This window comes from Dermochelys coriacea, chromosome 2 (genome assembly GCF_009764565.3).
Source record: "Dermochelys coriacea isolate rDerCor1 chromosome 2, rDerCor1.pri.v4, whole genome shotgun sequence".
In the NCBI taxonomy this organism is placed as follows: domain Eukaryota; kingdom Metazoa; phylum Chordata; order Testudines; family Dermochelyidae; genus Dermochelys; species Dermochelys coriacea.
Window position 1 is genome coordinate 139,046,431 of NC_050069.1, and position 25,768 is coordinate 139,072,198.

General features: G+C 39.7%; 1 protein-coding gene across 1 annotated transcript in view; it reads left to right on the forward strand.

Annotated features, from left to right (window-relative positions):
- The window catches only part of DNAH5 (dynein axonemal heavy chain 5), a 316,306-nt gene that overhangs the window by 76,866 nt on the left and 213,672 nt on the right, over nt 1-25,768 (forward strand). The window contains exons 2-3 of the mRNA XM_038392521.2: nt 20,913-21,047; nt 22,374-22,458. Of these exons, the coding sequence (XP_038248449.2) occupies nt 20,913-21,047; nt 22,374-22,458 (220 nt within the window). The remainder of the gene's footprint in view (nt 1-20,912; nt 21,048-22,373; nt 22,459-25,768) is intronic.

A 25,768-nucleotide genomic window follows, 5' to 3' on the forward strand; every position in this document is an offset into this window, starting at 1 on the left:
TTTAGCTGGAAGGGAAAATGACGTCTTGGCTCCTAAGATAGAACTACAAGGATGCTTGGAATTTAAATGATTTTACGAATACTTAAAGAAGGAAAAGCACAGGAGCTTGAAGATACCATTCAAAAGTGACTTTTTTTGGAAAAGTTAGATTGTACTGAAGAGAATTGTGCAATAAGTTAAATTTGATCAATTAAGTTAAAGGCTTAATATAAGTTTATGAAATAGTCTTTATACAAAGTGTATGACCCTACAGGGAGGAGGAGAATGCACATTTATGAAAAGTGTTGCATGTTTTTCTATAGCTGGAAAAGAGGATGACATCTTTTTGAGGAAGAGCTGTTTGTTTCCTTCTGACATTTGAAGCTGAAATTTTCAAAGCTTCATAAGGAATTTGAATGTCCGTTGATTTATTGGGAATTGGTCTCCAGATGCCATCAAGAGGCTTAGAGAGTCTCAACCTTAATCTCTAGAGCTGCAATCCTGCCTCAGAATTTGCTAGTCTGGGTCATATTTTCTCTGAGTATTACCACTGTATATAGACATAATGTATGGGTGCAGGTATGTGTGCTAATAGATCTGTGGCTAAATCTTTGTTGCCTGTGGGATATACTGATGAGAGTATTTCCACTGATTGCAAATATTTGTTGACTTATTTAGAATTTTGTAAGAGTTCATTTGGGGCAGCGGTTCTCAAACTGTGGGTCGGAACCCCAAAGTGGGTTGCAACCCCATTTTAATGGGGTTGCCAGGGCTGTCTTAGACTTGCTGTGGCCTGGGGCTGAAGCCCAAGCCCCACCAGCAGGGTCCAAACCTGAAGCCTGATGGCTTCAGCCCTGGGCATCGGGGTCACGTTACAGGCCCCCTGCCTGGGACTGAAGCCCTTGGGCATTGGCTTCGGCTTCCCACACCCGTGGGTGCGGGGCTCTGGCAGGCTCAGGCTTCAGTCCTCCCTCCTGGGGTCATGTAGTAATTTTTGTTGTCAGGAGGGGGTCGTGGTGCAATGAAATTTGAGAACCCCTGATTTGGGGCATATACTGCTATATGAGGTGTTTCCTGAGTTAATGATTCATGTTGACTTTGTACTTATGTAGGCATGGGTTCAAAGACTTTTGAGGAGACCATATACCAGTTCCATGAATTTCCATGGTATTACTCACTTGAGTAAGGAAACATGATTTGACCCTTAATGTTTAACATCTTCTAAAGGTGTTGAGAGCAAGGACACTTACAGGTGTCAGTATTACAAAGCCTTATAACATAGTGAAGAAGATGATACTGTGATCATGTATAACTCAGTGAGGTAAAAGTGCTTTTGTGCAAGGGTTACAACAGTAGGGCCACAGAGTGAGCTTTTGTTTTTTGAGTTTTTGATGCAGTATAGCCTAACAAATTGCTGTCACATATATGAGAATATTCTGGACAACTTTGTGGAATTAATTTTAGGTATTTTAGGAGTTCATTGTATTAAAAATGCAAATGTTTATGTACTGGAAAGGGATTATATTTGTGTCCATCGGGGAGGAAGACTGGACCAGACCCTGCGGAAATTAAGCACAGTTGGGAGTCATACAGCAAATGGACTCAGATTTAATGCTTCCAGAGAGCTAACAACCCTTAGAGAGAGACTCACAAACACTTGCACATCTACCAATGTGATATATGCCATCATGTGCCAGCAATGCCCCTCTGACATGTACATTGGCCAAACCAGACAGTCTCTACATAAAAGAATAAATGGACACAAATCAAACGTCAAGAATTATAACATTCAAAAACCAGTCGGAGAACACTTCAATCTCTCTGGTCACTCAATTACTGACCTAAAAGTCACAATATTACAATTAAAAAAACTTCAAAACCAGACTCCAACGAGAGACTGCTGAATTGGAATTAATTTGCAAACTGGACACCATTACATTAGGCTTGAATAAAGACTGGGAGTGGATGTGTCATTACACAAAAAGAAAAGGAGTACCCGTGGCACCTTAGAGACTAACAAATTTATTAGAGCATAAGCTTTCGTGAGCTACAGCTCACTTCATCGGATGCATTTGGTGGAAAAAAAAAAACTTTTTTTTTTTCCACCAAATGCATCCGATGAAGTGAGCTGTAGCTCACGAAAGCTTATGCTCTAATAAATTTGTTAGTCTCTAAGGTGCCACGGGTACTCCTTTTCTTTTTGCGAATACAGACTAACACGGCTGCTACTCTGAAACCTGTCATTACACAAAGTAAAACTATTTCCCCATGTTTATTCCCTCTTCCACCCCCACCCCACTGTTCCTCACACACTTGTCAAATTTTGGAAATGGCCCATCTTTGTTATCACTGCAAAAGATTTTTTTTCCTCTCCTGCTGGTAATAGCTCACCTTACCTGATCACTCTCATTACAATGTGTAGGGTAACACCCATTGTTTCATGTTCTCTGTGTATATAAAATATCCCCACTGTATTTTCCACTGCATGCATCTGATGAAGTGAGCTGTAGCTCACAAAAGCTTATGCTCAAATAAATTTGTTAGTCTCTAAGGTGCCACAAGTTCTCCTTTTCTTTTTGCGGATACAGACTGACACGGCTGCTACTCTGAAACGTCACAAATACTGGTTCAAAGGATTCTCCAGAGGTCAACAAAGGGTTTTTGGTTAAAAAGCCAGAGTTTAAACTGACTCAGGGCCTTCTTTCTGACCCAGCAAATGGACAGCACCTCTGTTACAAGGTGTGTGTGGGGGGCAATCCTTAGGGAAGGGTTGGCAGGACTTTGGTCTACTGAGCCCCCATAAGGCTAAGGGGGCTTATTCTGCAGCTGTGATGGACTTGTGACCACAGGAGACACTCTGTCTGGGATTTCAAGGACTAATCAACAGCCAGTGCCCTTGTTGGCATCAGGGGGTGATCTCTGGGATTAGCATGTGTGTAGGCTCTTTGATTGGCTTTAATATATTTTCTCTCTAATGCTTCCATTTTAAGAATAAAAGTTTGCTTACAAAGGGCAGCCTGCATGGTAACTGAACTGTTGTAATTACACTGTTTACCATCTCTGAGAAGAGAAGTGAAGAAGGCCTGCTTATGCAGAAGGTCCTTTGCTGGGTAATTCACAATGTAGGCAGGAAGCTGGGCAGCCTAGAAATACCTCAGTCAGGAGGGGGGGGAAATGTGTGTCTCTGCCCAAGAGAGGTGACATCTGAGGAGCCTGGAGCCTAGAGTTGGTGCCCTTGCTGGACCATAGATTGATATGTGCTTCTATACAAGAAAATATACTGGTAGTGGTTTTACTTGAAAAAGTGCATCTTGCATATTAGATATTCTGTAGGGGCTCTGAAATACCTGTGAACTGATACACAATTCAAAGTAAAGGAGTACTTGTGGCACCTTAGAGACTAACAAATTTATTTGAGCATAAGCTTTCGTAAGCTACAGCTCACTTCAACGGATGCATCCGATGAAGTGAGCTGTAGCTCACGGAAGCTTATGCTCAAATAAATTTGTTAGTCTGTATCCCCAAAAAGAAAAGGAGTACTTGTGGCACCTTAGAGACTAACACGGCTGCTACTCTGAAACAATTCAAAGTGAAGTGTTCATGTGCTCGCACATCTGGTGCTTTGTAAGCAAAGAGAAAGACCATGAAAAGATACAGAGGAAAACACAATTCTCTTAATTGCCATCACATTTCTTGTATAAACTTGTCTAACATTTCTTTTTGGGGTTTGTAAAGCTAATCTAGATTTCCATTACATTGGGTGGGAGAGATGGAGAGGGAAATTAACAGTGTTTCTTAAGCATCATAAAGTATTACAATATACCTTACAATTCTCACTTTGAGTATTTTGTTAAGCACTTAAGCACTTATCACACTGAACAAAAGTTCCTAAAAATAGCTGTATAAGTTACTTGGCTTTATTCTTGATGATTTTTTTTTGGAGGCCTTAAAGATCTGCTACTTCTGAAAACTAACTGCTGAAAATATTTGAAGAGGAAAAGCTAAACATTCAACAACCATTTCAGTGTGTAACTGAGCAGGACTAAGAGGAAAGAGGAGCATAGGGCTGGCAGAAAACAGGCACAAAAATGCCTAATAGTACTTTTTCAGTAGTCCAAAGACCAAGGTCTTGATTAAAGATTTGTGCAAGAGGCTTCTTTTCTGAGTTTCTGTATCACTCAAAGAGTCATAGCTGACAAAGAGGCAAAGATTTCTGTTCACTTGAGGCCTTCATTAATAGGAGTAAACAGAAATCAAGATAAGGCTTGTTTAAAATGACTTGTACAAATGGTTACGTTGGCCATTGAGCATGATTATTTCTAAACCAAGCAGTGTTGTACATAAACAATATTACCTTAACAACAGAGAGGTTGGCTGTTAGCTGTATTTCCATGGCTCATGCTCCAAAGACAGTAAATTATGGTGGTTAGTGGCTATGATTTCTGAATCAGTTCAGCTTGGCTTGCAATTAGTAAAAGCACACATCAGTTCTTGCTTCAAGAAACACAAATCTAAACTTTGACAGCTGCTGGCTCTCTAAGAGGCCTGTTAGTAAAGAAGACTATTGGATGAGGAATGTAGCAGCTCAAGCAAATTCTATAAGGCATGTGGATTGAAAACTGACACCTCTTGATGCTTATAGTATCCTACATTGATTTAATGCGATGTTTAGGGCTGGAAGAAAACAACTTTGGAAACAAAGTGTCACCAGAGTTTTAAAGGTAAGGAAGACTGAAGTGTGGATAAAGTTCATACTAACATAAAAAAAATCTCATAATGCAATATGATTTGGCAGACAAATTAAAAAAAAATCTAAGGAAGGAACAATTGCAAATAATTTGTTAAGAACAGTGAGAAGTTGGTCTGGTTTTTCTGTTTGTGTGATTTGGGCGCAAGATTTAAATGGCCCAAGATTTAAATCTTTTTTTTTTTTTTAAGTTTAGGATTAATAGGACACGTTTGGGACTAGAACTGACTTGTTGCGACATTAGAGAAGTCACTTTACCTTACTTAGGCATCAACTTTCTTACATGTAAAATGGCAATATGACTTGGTTAAACTTGGATGTTGAAGAATAAATTCAGTCAATTATATTAAATACTTAAAGATCCTTTAATTCAAGGTGCGTAGAAGAGAAGTTACTTTAGCACACAGTTTTTGGATTAGCTTGATGTTATTATAGGTGGTCAGAAAGGCTACTTAGTGCAGGTTTCATATTCAAAAGTATATTAAATGAGTTCTCTGAGAGTCCAGCACAAAAAACCTAATTTACAACACACAAACTGCTTTGAGACTTTTAGTTTGGAAGTGAATTTTTACAACACACGAACCACATTTTTTCTTCCATAGAAAGGATCTTGCTAAACTAAAAAGTTTTGACTTCTTGTCCAGGTACAATATTTTCAGGTTGTCATTATCTTCTGAAGAAGATGATTTTCAGGTAAGAAACTAAATGTAAAGGGTAATTTGAAATAATTTCAATGAAAAATGCTTTATTTTTAAAGTTCATTCTTATGCAGTTTTGCTAATGCTCTGGTGGACTGCGCTACGGCTCACTACAAGTTCCATAGAACCCTTTAATGAAATCCCTAGTGTGGTGTTGTGTGGTATAGATTAACACTCTGCTTTGCCATGCACTAACTCACCATGAAGAGAAGCCCTCAATATATTAACTAGTATAGCAAAATATGTATTAGTCCAATTCAAATATCTCTTATGTGTGCTTAAGTAATTTGCTCTTCTTGTGAAACAGGACCTTCTCAAATGGTGGTCCCATTATACTGTAACGAGTGAGGCTGTTTAAAGTTGCAGGAAAACTTTTGATACTCCTTTAATCAAGAAAAGAGGATTGATGCTGGAACAAGGTTTCATGACAATTAAAATAAATTTGCCTGAAAATGGCAAGATGGGAGGGGGTGTGAGGTTAATACTGAAGTACTTGAATTTCAAGTATCAGAGGGGTAGTTGTGTTAGTCTGTATCCATAAAAACAATGAGGCGTTTGGTTGCGCTTCAAGCCCCTGACAGAGAAACTGCTCAGTGCTGGGCCCTGTTAGATCTGTGCTTTGGCTCATGGGATGAGATGCGCCTGGCAATCCAAGTCCCCGTTGGTGGTGGTCAGGCTGCTTAATGTTGAAATGTCTGAGTTGCTGAGTGCATAATTGCTACTGTCAATATTGTGGACTCTTGTGATAAATTAGATATAACTCTGGGTCCCTCTGGACTGTCTAATGTCTGTCAGGTAGAGTTTGGATAGGGTACTGGTCTGCACAAGCAAGCATTCAGGTGTGATTGTGTCTTAGCTCCACCATGGCTAGCATGTATGCCTTGCATGTAGTATATTCAAATTGCAACTATTGGTGTAGACTTGTCATAAAATAAACTGTTTTTCACTTTAGTTGTGGCTATTGATCCCTGATTCATATCACTGATAGGGTTTGGGGCATCCAGCTCTCTTCTTGGATCCTTTGCCTTCTGTTAACACAAACTCTGGCTTGATACAAGTGGATACCTTTCCTGAATAGCTCTGTCTGGAATCACTCACTCACCATTTCCACTCTACTTCTGTGGCAGCTGTTGTATTTATTATGCTTTACTTTGGATATTGACTACTTGCCTGTTCCATGCTTTTTATCATCTTGGTTGCTGTGAGTTTAAGGACTTTCTAATAAACCAGATGACGGTATGATGATGGTGTACTGTTAGTCTCTACCTAATGCTTTGTGTGTGTTGTGGCAGCACTTCTTTTCTTGTCCGCGGACAGAAGGTCAGTATGCACAAGTAATTCATTTTTCTGAACACAATTTTAAATACTCTTTACGTGCCAGCTTGTCCAGTATGGGATTATTTTCTGCAAGAGCTGAAATTGACTGACTTCCACAGAAAAGGGTTGTGTACCAGAAATCAGGTTAGTCATTAGTTTACATTACTAAAAAAACCTTAACAAGCAACAACAAAAATGTAGTAGGCTCTTCAGTTTTTTGGTAGTTGTGCATTTTCAGCAGTGACTTGTGGATCTCTTTTCTACAATGGGACACCTCCATTACAGTGTAGTTTTCTGTTCTACTGCCTTATGCACACATGGAAACATAATTACAAACACAGTTAAAACTGGTTCTCCTGCTGGTAAGTAGGACGTGAAGAGAGCTTTCATAATGAAAAGCACTCATTAAATGACACCTTTGGCAAATGTCACAGTGGCCTAAGTGAGAGGATGATTATCCTCCCTATTCTAGGAGTGGTTTAAATGAAGAGTGTTTTAAAAGCAGATAAAAACTGAGTTGCTGACATTGCCATCATGAACATTTGCTCTACCTTTGATTGTACTGTTTGCAATAACTCAGAAAGAAAGCTGCATAGCAGGATTGATTGCTATTGGTTTCTCAAACAAATCTGTCAGTAAGAGCTCCATTTGCTGTCATGGTGAAATAATCCAACTCAAATGTTTGGTTTGTCAAGTCTAGGCTTGTTTGTGCAGAAAGGCTCCACATAGAAGCTCGTGATAATGCTAATAATAATTTATGTATGGAGATTAAATAGGAAATGAATGTAAACTAGGTTTTATGTAAAACTTCTTCAATCTCAAAATGTAGTACACATGTTAGAAATACAGACAGGACACATTAAAGACTTGACTTTACCTTATGTTTGGACAATTGCCAGCATTGGTAGAGGTAGAGGAGTTGTTGACTTTTCATTAGAAGTACTTTACCAGCTGTACCTGAAATTGGCTAAGGCTCTATTTTTTGTTTCTCTAAGCAGACACCATAGATTCCTAATACAATTAGCTTTTCCTTTCTAGTTAGGGACCTGAACCTAAAAGAAGATATATGCTTTTCTCCTGTTGTATTTTTGACCGTCAAAGAGGGAATACCTCCCGTAGGCAACACTGAGTCCTTCAGAAGGGAATCATATACAGATTTCAGCTGAAGCAAGCTTTAGAGCTTTGTCTGGAGGTATAAAATGTTAGCATACACTTTTGAGTGGATATAAAAGGTCTACAAAAATTATATCCTTGGGTAGCCTTTGGGACTACATGGAGGGCAGGAGTCTCCTCAAGTCCAGTCTCCTCCAGATCCGACTTCAGGTCCTTATACTGTCTTCCTCTCTACTCCCCGGCAGATGCCTAAGTGGGTTCTTAGAGCAAACAAAAGAAAAGTCCTTTCCCCTCTTTCTTCCCTTATGGGAGAGGGGAGTCTGTAGGAGAATAAAGAGAAGAAAGAGGTGAGCTGGATCTCAGACTGTCTTCTTAGGTCAGCCCTATGGGCTTAGACTAAAATGGGGTCTACCTCCAGTCCCTCCTCATAGGGCATACTGCTCCGAGATTGGGTCTTGAAGCTTTGGGAGTGGTGTGGCTTGTTACTGTCTCCCTCTTGGTGAACCTGTCATGGCTGTGTGAGGTGGAGCAACCCTCTTCCTGTTCACCGCCCCTTCCTATGGCAGGTTTTCCCCTTTAACTTTCCCCCTCACCAGGCAGATCAAGCTTTGCAGGTGTACCTTGTTGGGGTTGAACAGGCCCAGGGAAGCTTGTTTGTCTCCTGTCTGCCTGTGTGAGGGTATGCCCCTTCATAGATTACCTGAATATAAATGTGGCTCATTCTCTACTCACACATTTGTTGCAACTGATTCAATACCACAGGGAAAAATACAAATAGAAGATAATACCTTGTCCAAATGACTTGGACATTTTGTAAATTTCTCCTGTCAGGGAGAGCTTATGTGTGTGTTCTCCATATTTGAGAAAGAGCTGTTGAAGTTGGGAAGCAGCTTCCAATCCTTCTTCATACTAAGTGGATCTGGCAGTTACTCATTTGCTCCTAGGTGGGCAGCATGGTTAGGGTTCAACAGTAAAATCTTGAAACTAAACTTGTGTTGACATACTTTTGACATTAGCAAACTCAGGTCATGGCCTCCCTGTGAGGGGGCACACAGGCCGCACACTGGCAAGGAGGAGGTTAATGAGGGACTGGGGACCCTCTTGGCCCCGCATAGCTACACCTGTAGCAGGTGTGAGGAGTGGAGAGGGGAGATAAAAGCAGACCCAGCTCAGTTTGGAGCTGACCAGGAAAGAGATCAGAGCTTTGCTTATCTCTCACTGAGGGACTCAGCCAAGAGTCTGACTGCTTGCTGCTTGGATGTGCCTCCTAGCGGATGAGATGACTGGGCCCAGGAAAGGAGTGGCTGTATGAAGACAAGCCCTGAGTGGAAGGGTGGAGTCCTGCTGAAGATTCCTCAGATGAGACTGTTTTTGAATTCATAGTGGTCCTTCAATTATGGACCCAAGGATGGGTGGACTTAAATTGTGACTTGGCTGGAGGGCTGAGTCATGGGAAGAGGTGGACCACGGGAGGACTAGAGCAGCTGTAGGCAAGGGTCACCATATGGGGAAAGCTGATATGCCATATTCAACCATGAGGAGGCACTCCAGTGGTAAGTCCACTCTTCCATGTATGCAGTGGAGAATGGTCTTGCCTGGCAGAGTGCAGCACAGATGGAATTGGTTAAACTACACTTGGGTCTTCAATAATACCTTTCATGCATAGATCTGAAAGGGCTTGAAGAAACTTCCCCTTTTTACAGATCAAGAACTTGAGACCCAGAGGTGAAGTAACTTGTCCAAAGTGGCACAGCAGGAATAGAAATCAATAGGATAAAGGACAGTGAAAGCTCAGTGCCTGATGGAATATCTCTTCAAACAGTAGGACCAGCCTCAACATGCCCATCTCAAATTAGGCTACAGCCTTTAACAGGGTAGGGTTATTCACAAATTCTAGTTCAATGGCACTAAAAACTTTAAATTGAAAATAGAATTGTACCTGCATCTGAAATTTGGAGAGAACAGATATGATGCTTCAGAGGTGAAACCATGGGCAGTTCAGGCAAAGCAGCTCAATGGTCAAATGTTGCCATAGAAAAACAAAACATCTGATAATTTATTGATGTGCATGCTGTGTTGCAGAGGAAGTCCTTCAGGAAGTGTAGAGATGGCAAATTGACTGTACACTCCAGATGCAATGTTAAGGTTTCTGGGTCACTTCTTCCTGCTGCAGAAACAAAGCAGCCCAGGACGGGGCAGTCCCAGGCTGCAGCTACACAGAGCAGTAGGAAGTTTTGTTACCCATTTCTGTACACAGTTTCTTTTCATAAGAAAGGGTTTAAGTTGACATGGTCTGCTCATCAGTAAGATACTACACAGGCAGCATGCCTCCATAGCTGGCAGGAAATGGTTTTGTTGGTGGTATTTATATTGCAATGTGACGGAGGTTCACATCACGCTCATTAGTGAGCACTGTTTACACCACTATGTTAAGGTTGTCACTGTGCTAGAATGAGAGGATTTGGATACCTGAGTACAGTTGAAAGAGGCAGGAATACTTTTTTCCTGATAGTTGGGAATGAGCAGTAAGAAATTCATTACACTTCGCAAAAGCAGCTATCTTTTCCCTTTTTCCTGGGCTCTTACCTTCCAGGGCTTGTCCACAGCTATATGGATATAAAAAGACTACTTTGTTTTGAACAATGGCAAATCGTGATTGCGTGTCCACTGTTACAGGATGGGCTGGCTCTTTTAATTGCTGGACAGGGTTGAGAACATTCCTGGTTCTGGACTGTTTAAGAAAAGTTTTTCTGGAAACAAGCTGCTGGATAAGACAGGAGGTTGAAACGGGAGGTTCCAGTATGAGACCAATGAGAAAGCAAGAACTGAATGGGTCTTAGGGACAAGAAGTCTGTCAAGGTCTACAGCCAAGACACAAAGGGACCCTAGAGTGGGGAGAAAGTTGGGTGAATATAAAGGCTTGGGATGACAACAGTATCAGCACAAAGCTTGAGACCTGGTAAGGAAACTTGCTCTTGATTAGAACCTCCAAAAATCACCTAAGAGAGCTTCCATTGTTACCTTATATATGCCCTACTTAGGCTAAACAGCTCTTGCATCCAAAGTTCTATCAGTGGATCCCTGTACTGAGAGTAAAAGATGGTGGCTCAGATAGGGGCAAAATTGCAGCCAAGGTCTTGAGAAACATTGCTTAAGCCATGTAGATCCAATGACGTTCTACCTGCAAAAACCTTTTTGCTCATTTGCTCTGATTTTAGCACCCTTCTTGTAAGCCAAGAATTGGGTATAAAGATAGTGGCTAAATGAACACAATTTAGTTGTGTTGTGAATAGCTGAACTGGAAACTTTCTTGCTACCCTTGTGACTTTAGTGAAATTCCAGCCACATTCAAGAAGGGATCTTCTTGGTAAATTGTCACCTTTATTCTAGGGTATAGATGTGATGCTAGATTCCTTAGTATTTTTTTTTAACAAATACCTATAGATACCTATAGCTTAGGGTGGTTCCCTCTTTACAAATGACAGGAGTTTAAAACATCAAATAATTTCAAGTTTAAGTGCTTGACTTCCAGTACTGCCTTGTAAACTAAGATCAAAAATCAAGTAACACCTTTTGAAAACCAGAATAGACTGGTTTAGTTAATCCAGACTTATGGCAGCCCCAGCAATATTCCTTTTGCTGCTGTTAAATTGTGCCTCAAAATTTAGATGCTAGGTACTTAATTTTAAACTAAGGGGTAAGGGAAAGCTGACAGATGTGGAGGAGCACATGGTTTGGACAGAGTCATCCCTTGGGGGAGGATTTATTAATGGAGATTCTTTATATCCTAGTAATGAGGAGAGGATAGAAGTTGACAAAACACAGGTAGGAACTGAAGTGAAACAGTCAATTGAAAGAGTCCCATTCAGTTACAGCTCATGAAGGCAGACCACTAAATATTGGCAAATTCGAAAGTGTTTGTACCACAAATGTTTGAAATCTAAATTCTAAGATGGGTGAACTTGAGTACTTGGTATTAAATGAGGATATTGATAAAATAAATATCACAGAAACTTGATGGAATGATGACATTCAATGACACATAATAATACCAAGGTATAAAATATATAGGAATGACAGAATAGGTTGTGCTGCTGGGGGAGTGGCACTACATGTGAAAGCAAGCACAGAGTCAAATATAATGAATCAATGAATGAATCAACCTGTACCATAGAATCTCTATGGATAGAAATTCCATGCTTGAATAATAAAAGCAGTAATAATATACTACCGCCCACCTGACCAAGATGGTGACCATGATTGTTAAATGCTCAGGGAGATTAGAGATGTTATAAAAATAGAAAACTGTAATAATAATAATTAATAATGAGGGATTTTAACTATCCCCATACTGAATAGCTACATATCACCTCAGAATGCGGGATGCAGAGATAAAATTTCTAGTCATCATTAACGAGTACTTCTTGGAGCAGCTAGTCTTGGAAACCACAAGGGAAGAGGCAATTCTTGATTTAGTCATAAGTGGCACACAGGATTTGGTCCAAGAGGTGAATATAGGTGGACCTCTTAGTAATAGCCACCATAACATAATTACATTTAACATCCTTGTAGGGGGCAAAATACCAAAGAAACTCACCAAAGTAACATTTAACTTCAAAAAGGGGAACTACACAAAAATGAGGAAGCTAGTTAAAGAAACAGTCACAAGGATGAAATGGATGCAAGCTGCATGGACACATTTTAAAAAAATACCTTAATAGAAGCTCAATTTGAATGTATACCCCAAATAAAAAATTAATCAGGAAGAGGACCAAAAAACCCCAATACCACAATGACTAAACAACAGAATAAAAGAGGCAGTTAAAAGCAAAAAGTGGTCATTTAAAAACTGGAAGTCAAATCCTACTGAGAAAAATAGAAAAGAGTATAAACTCTGGCAAGTCAAGTGTAAAACTATAATTTTTTTAGGCAGGCCAAAAAGAATTTGAAGAGCAACTAGCAAAAGACGCACAAACTAACAAGAAGTTGGAATCTTTGTGGATACCTCTCTGAAAACATGTGCTCTATGTGCAGCGGCAGTCAAAAAAGCGAACAATGTTAGGAACCATTAGGAAAGGGATAGATAATAAGATAGAAATTATAATATGCTATATAAATTCATGGTATGCCCACACCTTGAATACTGAGTGAATTTCTGATCACCCCATCTGAAAAAAGATATATTAGAGTTGGAAAAAGTTCAGAGAAGGGCAACAAAAATGATTAGGGGTATGCAACAGCTTCCATATGAGGAGAGATTAAAAAGACTGGGACTTTTCAGATTGGAAAAGAGACTGCCAAGGGCGGGGGAGGGGGGAGGAGATATGATAGAGAGCTATAAAATCATAAATGATGTGCAGAAAGTGAATAAGGAAGTGTTATTTACTCTTTTGCATAACAGAAGAACCAGGGTTCTCTAGATGAAACGAATAGGCATCATAAAACAAAAGGAAGTACTTCTTCACGCAATGCACAATCAACCTGTGGACCTTGTTGCCAGGGGATTTTGTGAAGGCCAAAACTATAATGGGGTTCAAATAAGAATTAGATAAGTTCATGGAGGATAGGTCCATCAATTGCTAATAGCCAATATGGTCAGAGATACAACCCCATGCTCTGGGTGTCCCTAGTCTCTGACTGCCAGAAGCTGGGAGTGGGTGGCAAGGGATGGATCAGTCGATGATTGCCTGTTCTGTTCATTCCCTCTGAAGCACCTGGTATTGACCGCTATTGGAAAACATTATACGGGGCTAGATGGACCAATGGTCTGACCCAGAATGGCCATTCTTATGTTCTATCAGAACAGTTTATTTATCTTGTCTGTCCTGTTAGTTACTGAAAACAAGGTCTAAGTGTTGAAAAAAGTGGTGATTGAAGTGCTGCTTAGATTCTTTGGGAGTTCATTCCATTGCCTTGGACTGGCCCCTGAGAAGCCTCCGTCCAGCACAGATGAGCTTTTCCTGTGCTATGGACAGCTCACTGTGAATAAGGAGGGGATTTGTTAACTAGTCTTAGTCTCAGGTGACCTGGGCCCAGGATATTCCAGAGACCATTGTATGCCTTGAAGATAAAGACACAGATGTGGAATTGAACTCTTACCTATATATACAGCAGAGGGTAAGTTGTTTGTGCTCATAGTAGCTTGCATTGCTCAATGAATATTTTTACTCGTTGGAATTTCCAAAGGTCTAGTGGAGCAGAAATGATCTATGCTGTCTCTTTGTACTGTCCTCAAATCTTTTTAAAATTAACTGGGCTATTGTGGAGATGGCATATGAAAGTAAAGGACTAATGTACCTTTTTATTTCCATGTATGAAGTCTGAGGATATGGCTTTTCTTATTTAGCAGAATCAAATCAAATAGTTGATATTTGCATCAGATAGCCTTTATGTGAAAAAGTGATACTGTTGCTATGCTATATTAAAATAATTTTCTATATGTTTTCACAACATAACGTACTCTGTGGTTTTAAAATGACAATGTCTATGAATCCAAACTTTTTGGCTAAAGAAATTTTTCAGCGAAAAGGTGACGTAAGCTAATTTTACTGAAATTGAAAATGAAAAGCAGCATATGGGATCAAACTGTGCTGTTTCCGGTTGTCTTTAATTGATTTGCACATGAAGCTGAGGTGAACTTAACTGCTGATCTGGACTCATTTAAAAAAAAAACAGTCAGCATTTAGATACTTAGTGATTTTTAAATAGTGCACAAAAATTAAATCCTTAATCCAAGAGGATGAGCAGAAAATGTAGACCACATGGTATTTTCTTAAATCATGGGCCTTGTTACAGCAGATAGGCTGGGTATATAAAAATTGGCTTATGTGACACATTCGTATACTTGAAAGCTTTGGAATTGATTTGTACTATAAAAGACGTTTTGGTGGAGACTACCTTGTTGATAAATTTCATGGTCAATTGCTTGACCACACTTTGGTTTGTTACAAAATCTACGTGAGAGACCACATAACCAATATCAGCCACATTTATTGTAAAAGTCAATAATAGTATAGTACAGGGAAAAAGATTTACTATGACAGCAGTTTCCAGGAAGCTGTCTTGTGTAGCATTGTTACATTTATCTTACACAGAAGGTGTGCTGCCAAAGTTACACATTTCATCTAAGAGTGTTTATAGGATGACTTTACAAGTTACAAAACTCATTACACATCATTAAAATTAGACCCATCAGTTTGTACCAGTTCCTTAACTTGTTCTTCTGTCCCTTCCTTATCTTTGTTTTGGATACCAAAATTCTAGGTACTGATCCATGAAGGTACCTTCCTAGCTTGTACTGAGGCAGAACATGAATGTATTTTGCCTTTGACATGTTTCTTACTTTCTAATTCCAAAGCTGACTTCAGCTTTGCAAAGTGCTTTGGGGTGCTTAGCATAAGTGAATAGGATTATAAAAAGACAAACCAATTCCGGCAATGTAACTGCTGGAAATATATATGCAATATAATGTTATATTGATCGTGTGTGCTTAATGAATGTTACTATAACATTACTAGGGCTATTACTATAACATTATATCGTGCATCTATCTATTTATCTATCTAGCTATCAAAGTCCAACATATGTTGTTCAGTTTAGTTGCAGTTGTAAGTATATGCTGCTTGATTTGTCCTTTTGTGTATAGAATTGGATATCACAAGAACAAATTGTGAATATTCTTTAAAGTGGAGTACTCAAAAGTACTGTTCATGCAAATTAGCTCTGCTATTCATGCATATACATGACCATAAGTCTTCAGTGAAATGATGGCATTACTATATTTTGTACAGGAACCCTGCCTCAGTCAGTGCAGATCTTGAACAGGGTATACTAATGAACAAAGCAGTGGAGAATCTTTCTTTGATGTTATTTGACTCTTGCCTCATTGACTATATGCATCTGTTTCGTTATGTGTATAGCTTCCAACTTCTGTAACCAATCAGGCAGTGTTCTGTTGAAAGTATCAGACCTTTCTTAGTCCTCAGTGATGTAAGCACGGGCATTGTCTTTCTACACAGAAGCAGGTACAGAAGTGAAACATCAGATGTGGGTGAAATGAATAAAGTGACCATGATACATAAATGTTTGTTTCCTTGTTACTTGTAATTGAAAAATTATTCTTCAACTGAAGAACAGTTTTTAGAGAAATTCAGAATAATCATTTCAAAATTGCCACCATACCTCACTGTTTCACTGGGATGTAGGCCACTGATTGTCATAAGAAAAGATGGCCACCGTCTCCATTCATTTATTGCTAAGCGTTGATATGAAAGCATGGAGGATGCCATCTTTGGTGATGGCAGGTTGGTTTTGCTCTCATGGAGAGTAATGGGAGATAGCAGCCATCTTTGCTAAGGGCTGTTGTGGCCTTAACCCAATTGCGAACAACCGATGGCAGCTATTTTCCAAGAGAACTTTTCACAATTTTTTTTTTGAAAAGTTTATGCACCAGCCTACTTTGAAGATGAAACTTTTTTTTGGCAAAGATGCTTAGTCCTAGTTGTACTTTTAAAGACCTGTTGTACCAGATCTACTCAACAGGGACGATAAGAGGGGGAAAAGGTGTAAATACAGTAATGGTGTAAATCTGGCAATGCTAGCAGCTGTGAATCCAGTTAAACTGGCCAATATGCCATGACTGCCTTGCACTGCTCCAGAGCAGCATGAAGCAGCCTGGGCATATGGGTGAATCAGACCCTAAAATGTGAAAGGCAATGCTACAATAGATATTTGCCTTCCTATCACTAGAAATGTAGCATGGTAGCGCTTTCTCTGGATTCTTGTTTAATGTCAGCATATGTATTAACCTTTTAAAAAAAGGAATGCTCAGACTAAATTAAAATTGAGAGTATATATCAGTAATTTAGAATGAAATATTCATGTGTGACTTTGTGTATCCAGGCAGAGTTGCTGTAATGATGTCATAGGCACAAGCTCTGTAAAAGCAGACAATGTATTTATTACTGGAACAGGGAACAGAGGCAGCTCCTCCTCCTGCTGACTCAGAACACTTTTGCTTTTCCTCCCTGGGCCTTTCTCTCAAGGTTACTTCCTGAGTCAGAGGTTTTCCCTGCTGGGAGGTCTCATACCCATTAGGGGCTGTGGGTGCATATACCACACATAGACCCAGCCAGCAGCATAACTAAGGGAAAATACAGTACAGCAAGGGTGTAATTACCCCAAAACAAGAATTTAAAAGTTAGTTTAGATTTCTTTTCATTTTAAAACCTTAAGTTAAAGAAATCCACAATTAAGGCTCCCTATCAACCTAACTCCAGCCAGTAGCTGGAAGAGTATATTTGATAGTTGTGGTGATTTTTGCATCAGATGATAAAATTATCTTGTGCATTAGTTGATCCTGTTGTCTTTATGTTGTCTTTTAAATTACAAAACTTTGTAAAGAGAAATAGGCTCTGGATAACCATTTTAAAGCCATGTCAGAAAACAATTAGTCCAGTTGAGAACTGGTATAACTTTATTGAATAGAAAGGTGTTACAAATAGGATTACTTGAGGTCTTATTTCCAATATTTGTTTGAATATTTCATACACTGTTCAACAGATTTCCTATAGGAAAGTACTGATCTGTAGGAAAATAGGCACTCAGAAACTTTGCTGACCAACCTTTTATAATTTTTTGACTATGAGTTGAGTAGGTGTATAACATGCATATTAATTAAATTAAGTACATAGGCTGAGTTAATAAATGTCAGTAACTCTGAGGCTGAGTTTGCAAGTAGTTTTATGAAGTGTTGCAACCTAGGAGTTCAGTGGGAAATTCAGGATCTATAAAGTGTAATGATGAGAGAGATTCCTCTTTTTTGAGAACTACTCAAGCTGATTAGGTTTATATTAACTATAGTTTTGTGTGCCAACAGTATTTAAATGTAAACACTTTATTAATGTTTTACTAGCCTTCAGGAATGTCTGTATCATCAACTCTAAATAGCACATAAGAAAACAGATTAACCCTAAGAATAACATAACTGTCAAAAACAGTGTATTCACTAGCATTTTGTTACCTAGCAGCAAGCAACAGGAAGGCGTATATGCTGTACAGGTGCTTGAGGAGGTAATGAATACCAGTCATCCTCCTGTAGTTTCTCTGGGCCCAGTAGGGTTTCCCACACTAAGGTTTGGGAGCATCCTAAGCCTATTAGCCTCAAGACTGCCCCAAGGCATACTTGAGCTACAATTCTCCTCTGTTTGGTTCAAGAGACACCATGTAATTGCAATCCATGAGAGGGCACAAACAGCTAAGATGCCAAGGTTTCCCTCACTGGAAACAGATGATTGTCCAGATGGGACCCCCATTTGCCTCCTGCTGGTCATCATTCTGCATGCTCCTCTTCAGGGAGCTCATGGGGCAGTGTATTGGAGAGCCTCCAGGGGGTTTTGTAAACGAGTGCTCCTTATTCCGGGACTTCTCTAGTTCCTTCCTGATAACCAAAGCTGACTCCTCATGTGGTTAGGCCTGTGGCCCTCTAGGCCTATGTCCATCATCCTTGCCCAGCTAGCCTGCCCTCAAATTCCTCTGAGTTGGATGGCAGTTGCCAGTGAGTCAAAGATTCTGTCTGTGTATCCAAGTCCGAACAAAGGCTGCAAGAGCTCTGAATATCAATCCAGCAATACTGAGTCTTTAGTCTCTGAAGAACAGTATTTTGGCTGAAGCCAGTGGTTGACCCAATCTTTAGGCTTTGGGGAACAACCTTGGTTTGTGCTCTAGGTGGAAGTTGGTCTAGAACTGGTGATGATACATCTCCAGGGATGCCCCCAGTTGGTTGAGTATAGCAGCTTTCAGGATGTCATAGTCGGTGGTGGTGTTGTCATCAAGGCCTGGTAAGCAGCATCCCCAGACAGAAAATGATCAATTTGTATGGCCTAGATAGTCTTCACCTACTGAGCTACTGGAGCTACTTTCTCAAACACGATGAGATAGGGCTCAAGAGCATCAGTGAGCTTTAATTTGGAGAGGGTTATATCCAGCCCTAGTGGTGTTGCTTCAGATGGGGAGCAGTTGGCGACCTACTGAAGCATGGCCTCCTGGAACTGTTGTTGCTATCATTGCTGCTGCAACAGAAGTAGCTTGAGGAGCACTCTGTTGCTGCTGCGTGGCCCACTAGGCCTCCTGTTCTTCCAGGAGCAGCTGCTGGTTCTCCACCTGGATCTGCAGTGCCTGAACCAGGAGTTGTAAGGGATCTTCCATGACCCCCTTCCTGGAAAAGGGGAGAAGTTGATGCCATTTCCACTACCAAGTTGTGGCAGCATGCCTGGAGCTGAAGAACTCTGGCAGGGAGCATGGTCTCGGTTTTCAAGTGGTTAATGAACAAACAAAAATACAATTTGGTTGTCTACAACTTTAAACTCATAAACAAAAATGTAGTTGCTTGTTCACAGCATTGGAAACAAAGGCCCTAACCTGGCCCCACATTTCTGGATTAGACTGAGGAGTTTCTCTCTTGTCCCAGCTCCACTCACACTCATCCTGGCTTGAAGCAGGCCAGCATTCTTAACTTGCCTGGCAACTCCTGACTGGTTACTGTTTCTGCCTAGCCATTAGAGAACTAATTCTTGTGGGTACCCTGAGTTGAGTGGGTTTTTCCTAGGCAGGGGGGTCGGGTGCCACGGTCTCCAGCAGGGATGGGGGCAGAGAAATTGCAATATACCCCATCACAGGGAGGAACTTCACCCTCTATCAGTTTGCTAACCAGCTTCATGCATAAATGAACATTTGAGCTCAAGTCATATGACAACTTTTTTTTAAAAGGACAAATGAGTACTGTCTGGTAACGCTGACAAATGTGAGATGCTATTTTATAGTTGAATATAGTTCTCTTTGTAAGACAATTTAAGGATTTTCCACCTCACAGAGTGAAGCCCATAGAGTGTATTGAACATTGTCATTTGTTTTATCCTTTTGTAGTCTCCAGGGACCAAATGAGTTGCAGATATGATAAAAGATTGTGCTTAATATGCACAAAACTAATATTTTACTACCATTGCCTTCTTCAACCACATCAACTTAATGAAAACACAGTCACCTATTTTATAAGTTAACAGAAAAAAAATTCTCTCCCCACACATTCAAGCATTCTAAATAAATGTCTCTAGGACTTAAAGAAATTTTTACAAATTCTTCTATAAGATCTTGCAATAATTAGGAAGGATATTTACATAAGGGAATAATTTCAATTATGCAAGGCCTATTGGATCTGCTACAGCTTCTGGCTATATTACTTGCGGTCATACTCTAGAATTACTGGATTCTCCATTATCACTGGGGAAATTAAGTTTGGATTTACCATCAATAAAATATAATTATAAATTTCTATTGAAAATGAAATATTAATTCTTGTGATCTGCAAGCACAATAATACCAGCAACTATTCCAGAAGGTTATTTTGTCTCTAACCAAATGAGATGGGTTGCATATGGGATTCAATTTAATTAGAAGCTGAGGTATAGTATTTAAAAAAAACAATCTAATAGCAGTAGCTAACTGTGTTTGTAAACACTTGTGTATCTTCAGGCTTATTGCTTGTATTACATATCCTTATACTAGAGAGATAATGTGTGAAATCCCAACCACCTCAGTGAGTTTCTTTGTCCTTTTACGGCACAAACCCTTAGCAATCCTACATGAATAACAAATAGGATGTGTTGGAATCATGTCCTGATTTAAACAGCATATGTAAATAGTCTGAAAAGCAGGGACTAGTGGCTTTAGGGGCTGAGGCTTGTGGTAGATTTATGTAGCCTGATGTGGATGGTACCTCATGCAATTTCTTCCAGAGAAGGCCTCTGATAGGAATACATGATGCTATATAATATGCTTAGTTTATAAAGTTGTAGGCTAAATCGGATGGTTGAACCACATAAATTAGCTGTAAAACTTTAAATTTCATAACTTTTCATAAGTATAGGTTGTGGCCTAAAAATAGGTCAACCATAAGTAAACCCCAAAAGAAGGAGATGTAACTTGAAAAGTGAGCAAATTAAGTTATACAGATCACTTGAGCAGTTCTAACTTTTCTCCCAACGGTCAATGTTTTCTTACAGCAAAAGCTCAAGGAGGAGAAGGAAGCCAAAAGAGCTCAGCTGGATGGCAGGCATGATTATATATTGGATATTGTTGCTTCCTGCGTGGACCTGGACAAAGCTGAAGTGGAAGATGCTATTCTTGAGGGTAACCAGGTATGCTGAATTTTACCTTTACGGAGTCTGTAGCACATTTTCTGGCTTCAGCGTTACTATTGTAACTTTTATAGCAGCTATCTGTTAACTTGTACATGCCTCTGGATCACCAGACTCCTCTAATTACTTTTCCCTCATCTTGCACTCCATTTCAGCTATATTGCACTTCCAGCTTTTAGGCTACAGAATATTAAGTTTAAAAAACGTAACTGAGAATTTGCAAAGTTTACGAGAGGTTGGAAAGAAGTAAAATCCCCTTCCATGTTTAATGGAGCCCTTCATTTCCCATGTTTACATTTGGGCCTCAACAGAATGGAAGATCAACCTGGGGTTAAACCCAGACTTATGAATGTGATGCTGATTAGTAGAAGGAGCTTCTTTAGGATCTCGCAAAATTGAAGTACTTGCTCTGTGGGAGATTCTCAGTGACCCATTGTCAGTGATCTGTAATCATGGTGATATCACCTGCACTCCCACTTCAGTGGCAAAAAAGGACACTTTCAACATTAGCTGTCGCCTGTCTAAGAAGAGCCACACCCTTTAGGGGCTGCTTGTGAATGTGCTAAGAAATACCTCCCACATGTCCAGTACAGCCACTATAAAAGAATATTAAACATGGGTTCTGTACTCTGAGTCCCCTGACTGCCAGTTAATGGCTGGGTGAATAAGCTGCTGATTACCTTTTATACAGTCCTAAAGGATCTATGGGACAGTTACTGAAGGCTGAACATCCCAAAGATGTAGCTCAAGGAAGCTAGAGGAGTAGGGCATTCTTGGTAGTCTTAAATCTGAACGTAACTGTGAAATTCCCTTGAGGCTTGAACATGGCTGCATCCAAAAAGCTGCTGGAATATAGACTTCTACTGCCATGCTGCTTAGTAACAGCAGCTACATTTTTCTAATTTTTAGCCAGTTAGTGTAGCTCACCCTTTAAAACTGGTGGTGGAGAAACAGAGTAAGAGATCTCTGTACATTTTTGCCTTAATTGAAGCCATGTACAGTGAACTCAACTTTTGTAACTATGATCACAATATATGGTAAATGGCTGAAGTAAATAAGGGCCTGATCCTATTACTTTTCCTCATGTTACACAGTAATTACCAATTTGAGTAACCCCATTAAATTAAGTAGATTTATTGGCAGGGGTAGAAGCAACTCATCTTCAGTAAAAGTGGCAGAATTGGGCCTTACATGATGGTTTAACTTTCATATTTAACAACGATGCTAAAATGCATGTACTTAAGGCTTGATTTTGTGAATGCTGGTAAGCTATCTAGTAAATAACTAGGAAAAGTATGTAAATGATCTAACCTAACTTTTTAACAGATTGAGCGCATCAATAAGTTCTTGGCCATTGAAGGATTTCGTCATATCATGTTCTACTATCAAGATGTGGAGACACCTGAAACTGGTTAAGTAACTTGTAGTAGAACTATTTGCTTTACTGTAACATGCTGCATCCTGAGTTGTGCTAGGTGATGTGTAAACATAGCTATTTTCCAATTTAAATAAAGTGAGGATCAAGGTACCTGAAATCTTGTTAAGTCACATGCTTCTAATTTCCCTCCACTTACATCCTTGGCATTCACAGAATTTATTGTACATATTCAATAAACTAACCCTGATGATGCTCTGTCATATGTGTGCCTGTGTAACCTTAAACAGAGTAGATAAACTGAATTACGTTCAAAAGTGAAGCGTTTGCAGGAGGGATGGAAATAATTTAGAAGAGTGATTCTCCTGAATGCACCAGCTTCAAGTGACATATAAGTCACTCTGAACCTCAGTCAGGTTGCCTTACACCCCTGTACCAGTGACTGACAGAATTACACCTGGTGTAATTAACACTTGGAGCTAGAAGATTAAATTTTGAAGTAGGGTGGATGTTGTAGAGGAGACGAATGGATTGACTGGATATAGAGATGAGGTACTGGGGGATGGATCTAGGTTGATGAAAAGAGGGAGAAGCTAGCAAATGGCAAAGAGGGAAGTGAAAACATCTGATGGGCAATGAGAGAAGAAAGGAGAATATTATAGGGCAGCTTCAAAATCTGTGACAGTTACTAGCAAAGAGCAATACCAAAAAAGAGGAAGGGAAAACGGCATACCCTATGCTATTTGGAGGCTACATCCTGCTAAGAAGCCCAGCAGCTTGCTTTACTCTCCTGGCTACTACAGGGGAGTCATATTGGGCTTCTTACCAGGCCACTGCCTATAGCGACAACTGTAGGAAAGATTACACCTTTTATATCAGAAGAAATAGTTCCTGTTTTAAAATCTGTAATCTACCTCCAGAAATTCTTACAGTTCACCAGTCTGATTTTTGGCAGGAAATGTATGAGATAAGGAGGATGAAATTTTTAATCAGTAATGTCTTGAATAACAGAATGTTGTGCGTACTCAGTCTTGCACCATCATGTGATGCAATAATAGTCAACTTTTCCCTCCACTCAAAATACAGCTTACAAAAAAGTCCATTAATCAAAATGTAGAGGGGATGTTAACGAACTGCTCTCTCTTGCTGTAAACTCTATTAGGCAAGCAATTAATAATGCAAATTAATGAAATTATTTCTGAATGCATTGTGAATGTCATTAAAACTTAGTACTAATAGAAAATGAGGAGAAACTCTGATACCATTTGTTCTTTAAAAACCTAAATCCCTAGAAACTGGGAGCCTTGGAAGTATCTATTAAAAACTAAGTGAAGACAGAAAGAAAAATCTCAGTCTTGCAAATCAACTCAGGGAGTGGGAGAAAGGTTAAAAGATCAGATTCTCTTTTCTTTCTTAAACATGTCTTGAGGCACTATTATAATTAGGTAAAATTAACTACTTTCAGTGTAGCCTGAAAGCAACTGTATACCATTTGGCTTTGACATATGTGCAAATATATTTATACACATGTGTGTCTTCACCAATTATTTTTTATCTACTCAAGTAGATGAAAACTTTACTAACCTTTAGTAATTATTTTTTCTTTCTTGTGGCTCACAAATATGATCACATTACACCGTCTGAAGATTAAAGAAATTACCCATGCATATTGAATGAATGACCTCCTTTTTCCCAGGCTTATTGACCTGATGTTGGTATGTTGCTGAAAAAGGATCATTAAGTTCTTGAGTGACAAGGCACAACAAAAGTTTTGCTTTGAGTATCTTGAGGGCAAAAAAATAACTACTAACCTAACTGTATGGTTAAATTTGTATTGTAATGAGGCCCTTTTAGGTTTTTGACATTTACTTTGCAAATAAACTAGGAAAAGGGGTAGATGAAGTTAATTTATAACCTAAAGTTAAACTATAAAAATGTAATAGTTTTTCCTCTCCGACCCCAATCACTTTCTAGCAGTACTTCCAGTTTCCATTAATAAACACCAAGTTGTTTCTTTATGATCTTGGACAAATTTCAGGAGGGAAGTGTGATCCTATTATTCAGATGCTTGTTTAAGCTCTAGCTCATTGTTAACACTCTCAAATCACCATCTTATTGGGAAAAGAAAAGGAGTACTTGTGGCACCTTAGAGACTAACAAATTTATTTGAGCATAAGCTTTCGTGAGCTATAGCTCACTTCATCGGATGCATTCAGTGGAAAATACAGTGGGGAGATTTATATACATAGAGAACATGAAACAATGGGTGTTACCATACACATTGTAACCAGAGTGATCACTTAAGGTGAGCTATTACGAGCAGGAGAGCGGGGAACCTTTTGTAGTGTTAATCAAGGTGGGCCATTTCCAGCAGTTGACAAGAACGTCTGAGGAACAGTGGGGGGAGAGGGGGGAATAAACATGGGGAAATAGTTTTACTTTGTGTAATGACTCATCCACTCCCAGTCTCTATTCAAGCCTAAGTTAATTGTATCCAGTTTGCAAATTAATTCAAATTCAGCAGTCTCTTGTTGGAGTCTGTTTTTGAAGTTTTTTTGCTGAAGTATTGCCACTTTTAGGTCTTTTAATCGAGTGACCAGAGAGATTGAAGTGTTCTCCAACTGGTTTTTGAATGTTATAATTCTTGATGTCTGATTTGTGTCCATTTATTCTTTTACGTAGAGACTGTCCAGTTTGACCAATGTACATGGCAGAGGGGCATTGCTGGCACCTGATGGCATATATTACATTATTACATATATTACATATATTACGGCATTGGTAGATGTGCCGGTGAACGAGCCTCTGATATTGAAGCTGATGTGATTAGGCCCTATGATGGTGTCCCGTGAATGGATATGTGGACACAGTTGGCAATGGGCTTTGTTGTAAGAATAGGTTCCTGGGTTAGTGGTTCTGTTGTGTGGTGTGTGGTTGCTGGTGAGTATTTGCTTCAGGTTGGGGAGCTGTCTGTAAGCAAGGACTGGCCAGTCTCCCAAGATCTGTGAGAGTGATGGGTCGTCCTTCAGGATAGGTTGTAGATCCTTGATGATGCGTTGGAGAGGTTTTAGTTGGGGGCAGAAGGTGATGGCTAGTGGCGTTCTGTTACTTTCTTCGTTGGGCCTGTCCTGTAGTAAGTGACTTCTGGGTACTCTTCTGGCTCTGTCAATCTGTTTCTTCACTTCAGCAGGTGGGTATTGTAGTTGTAAGAATGCTTGATAGAGATCTTGTAGGTGTTTGTCTCTGTCTGAGGGGTTGGAGCAAATGCGGTTGTATCGTAGAGCTTGGCTGTAGACAATGGATCTTGTGGTGTGGTCTGGATGAAAGCTGGAGGCATGTAGGTAGG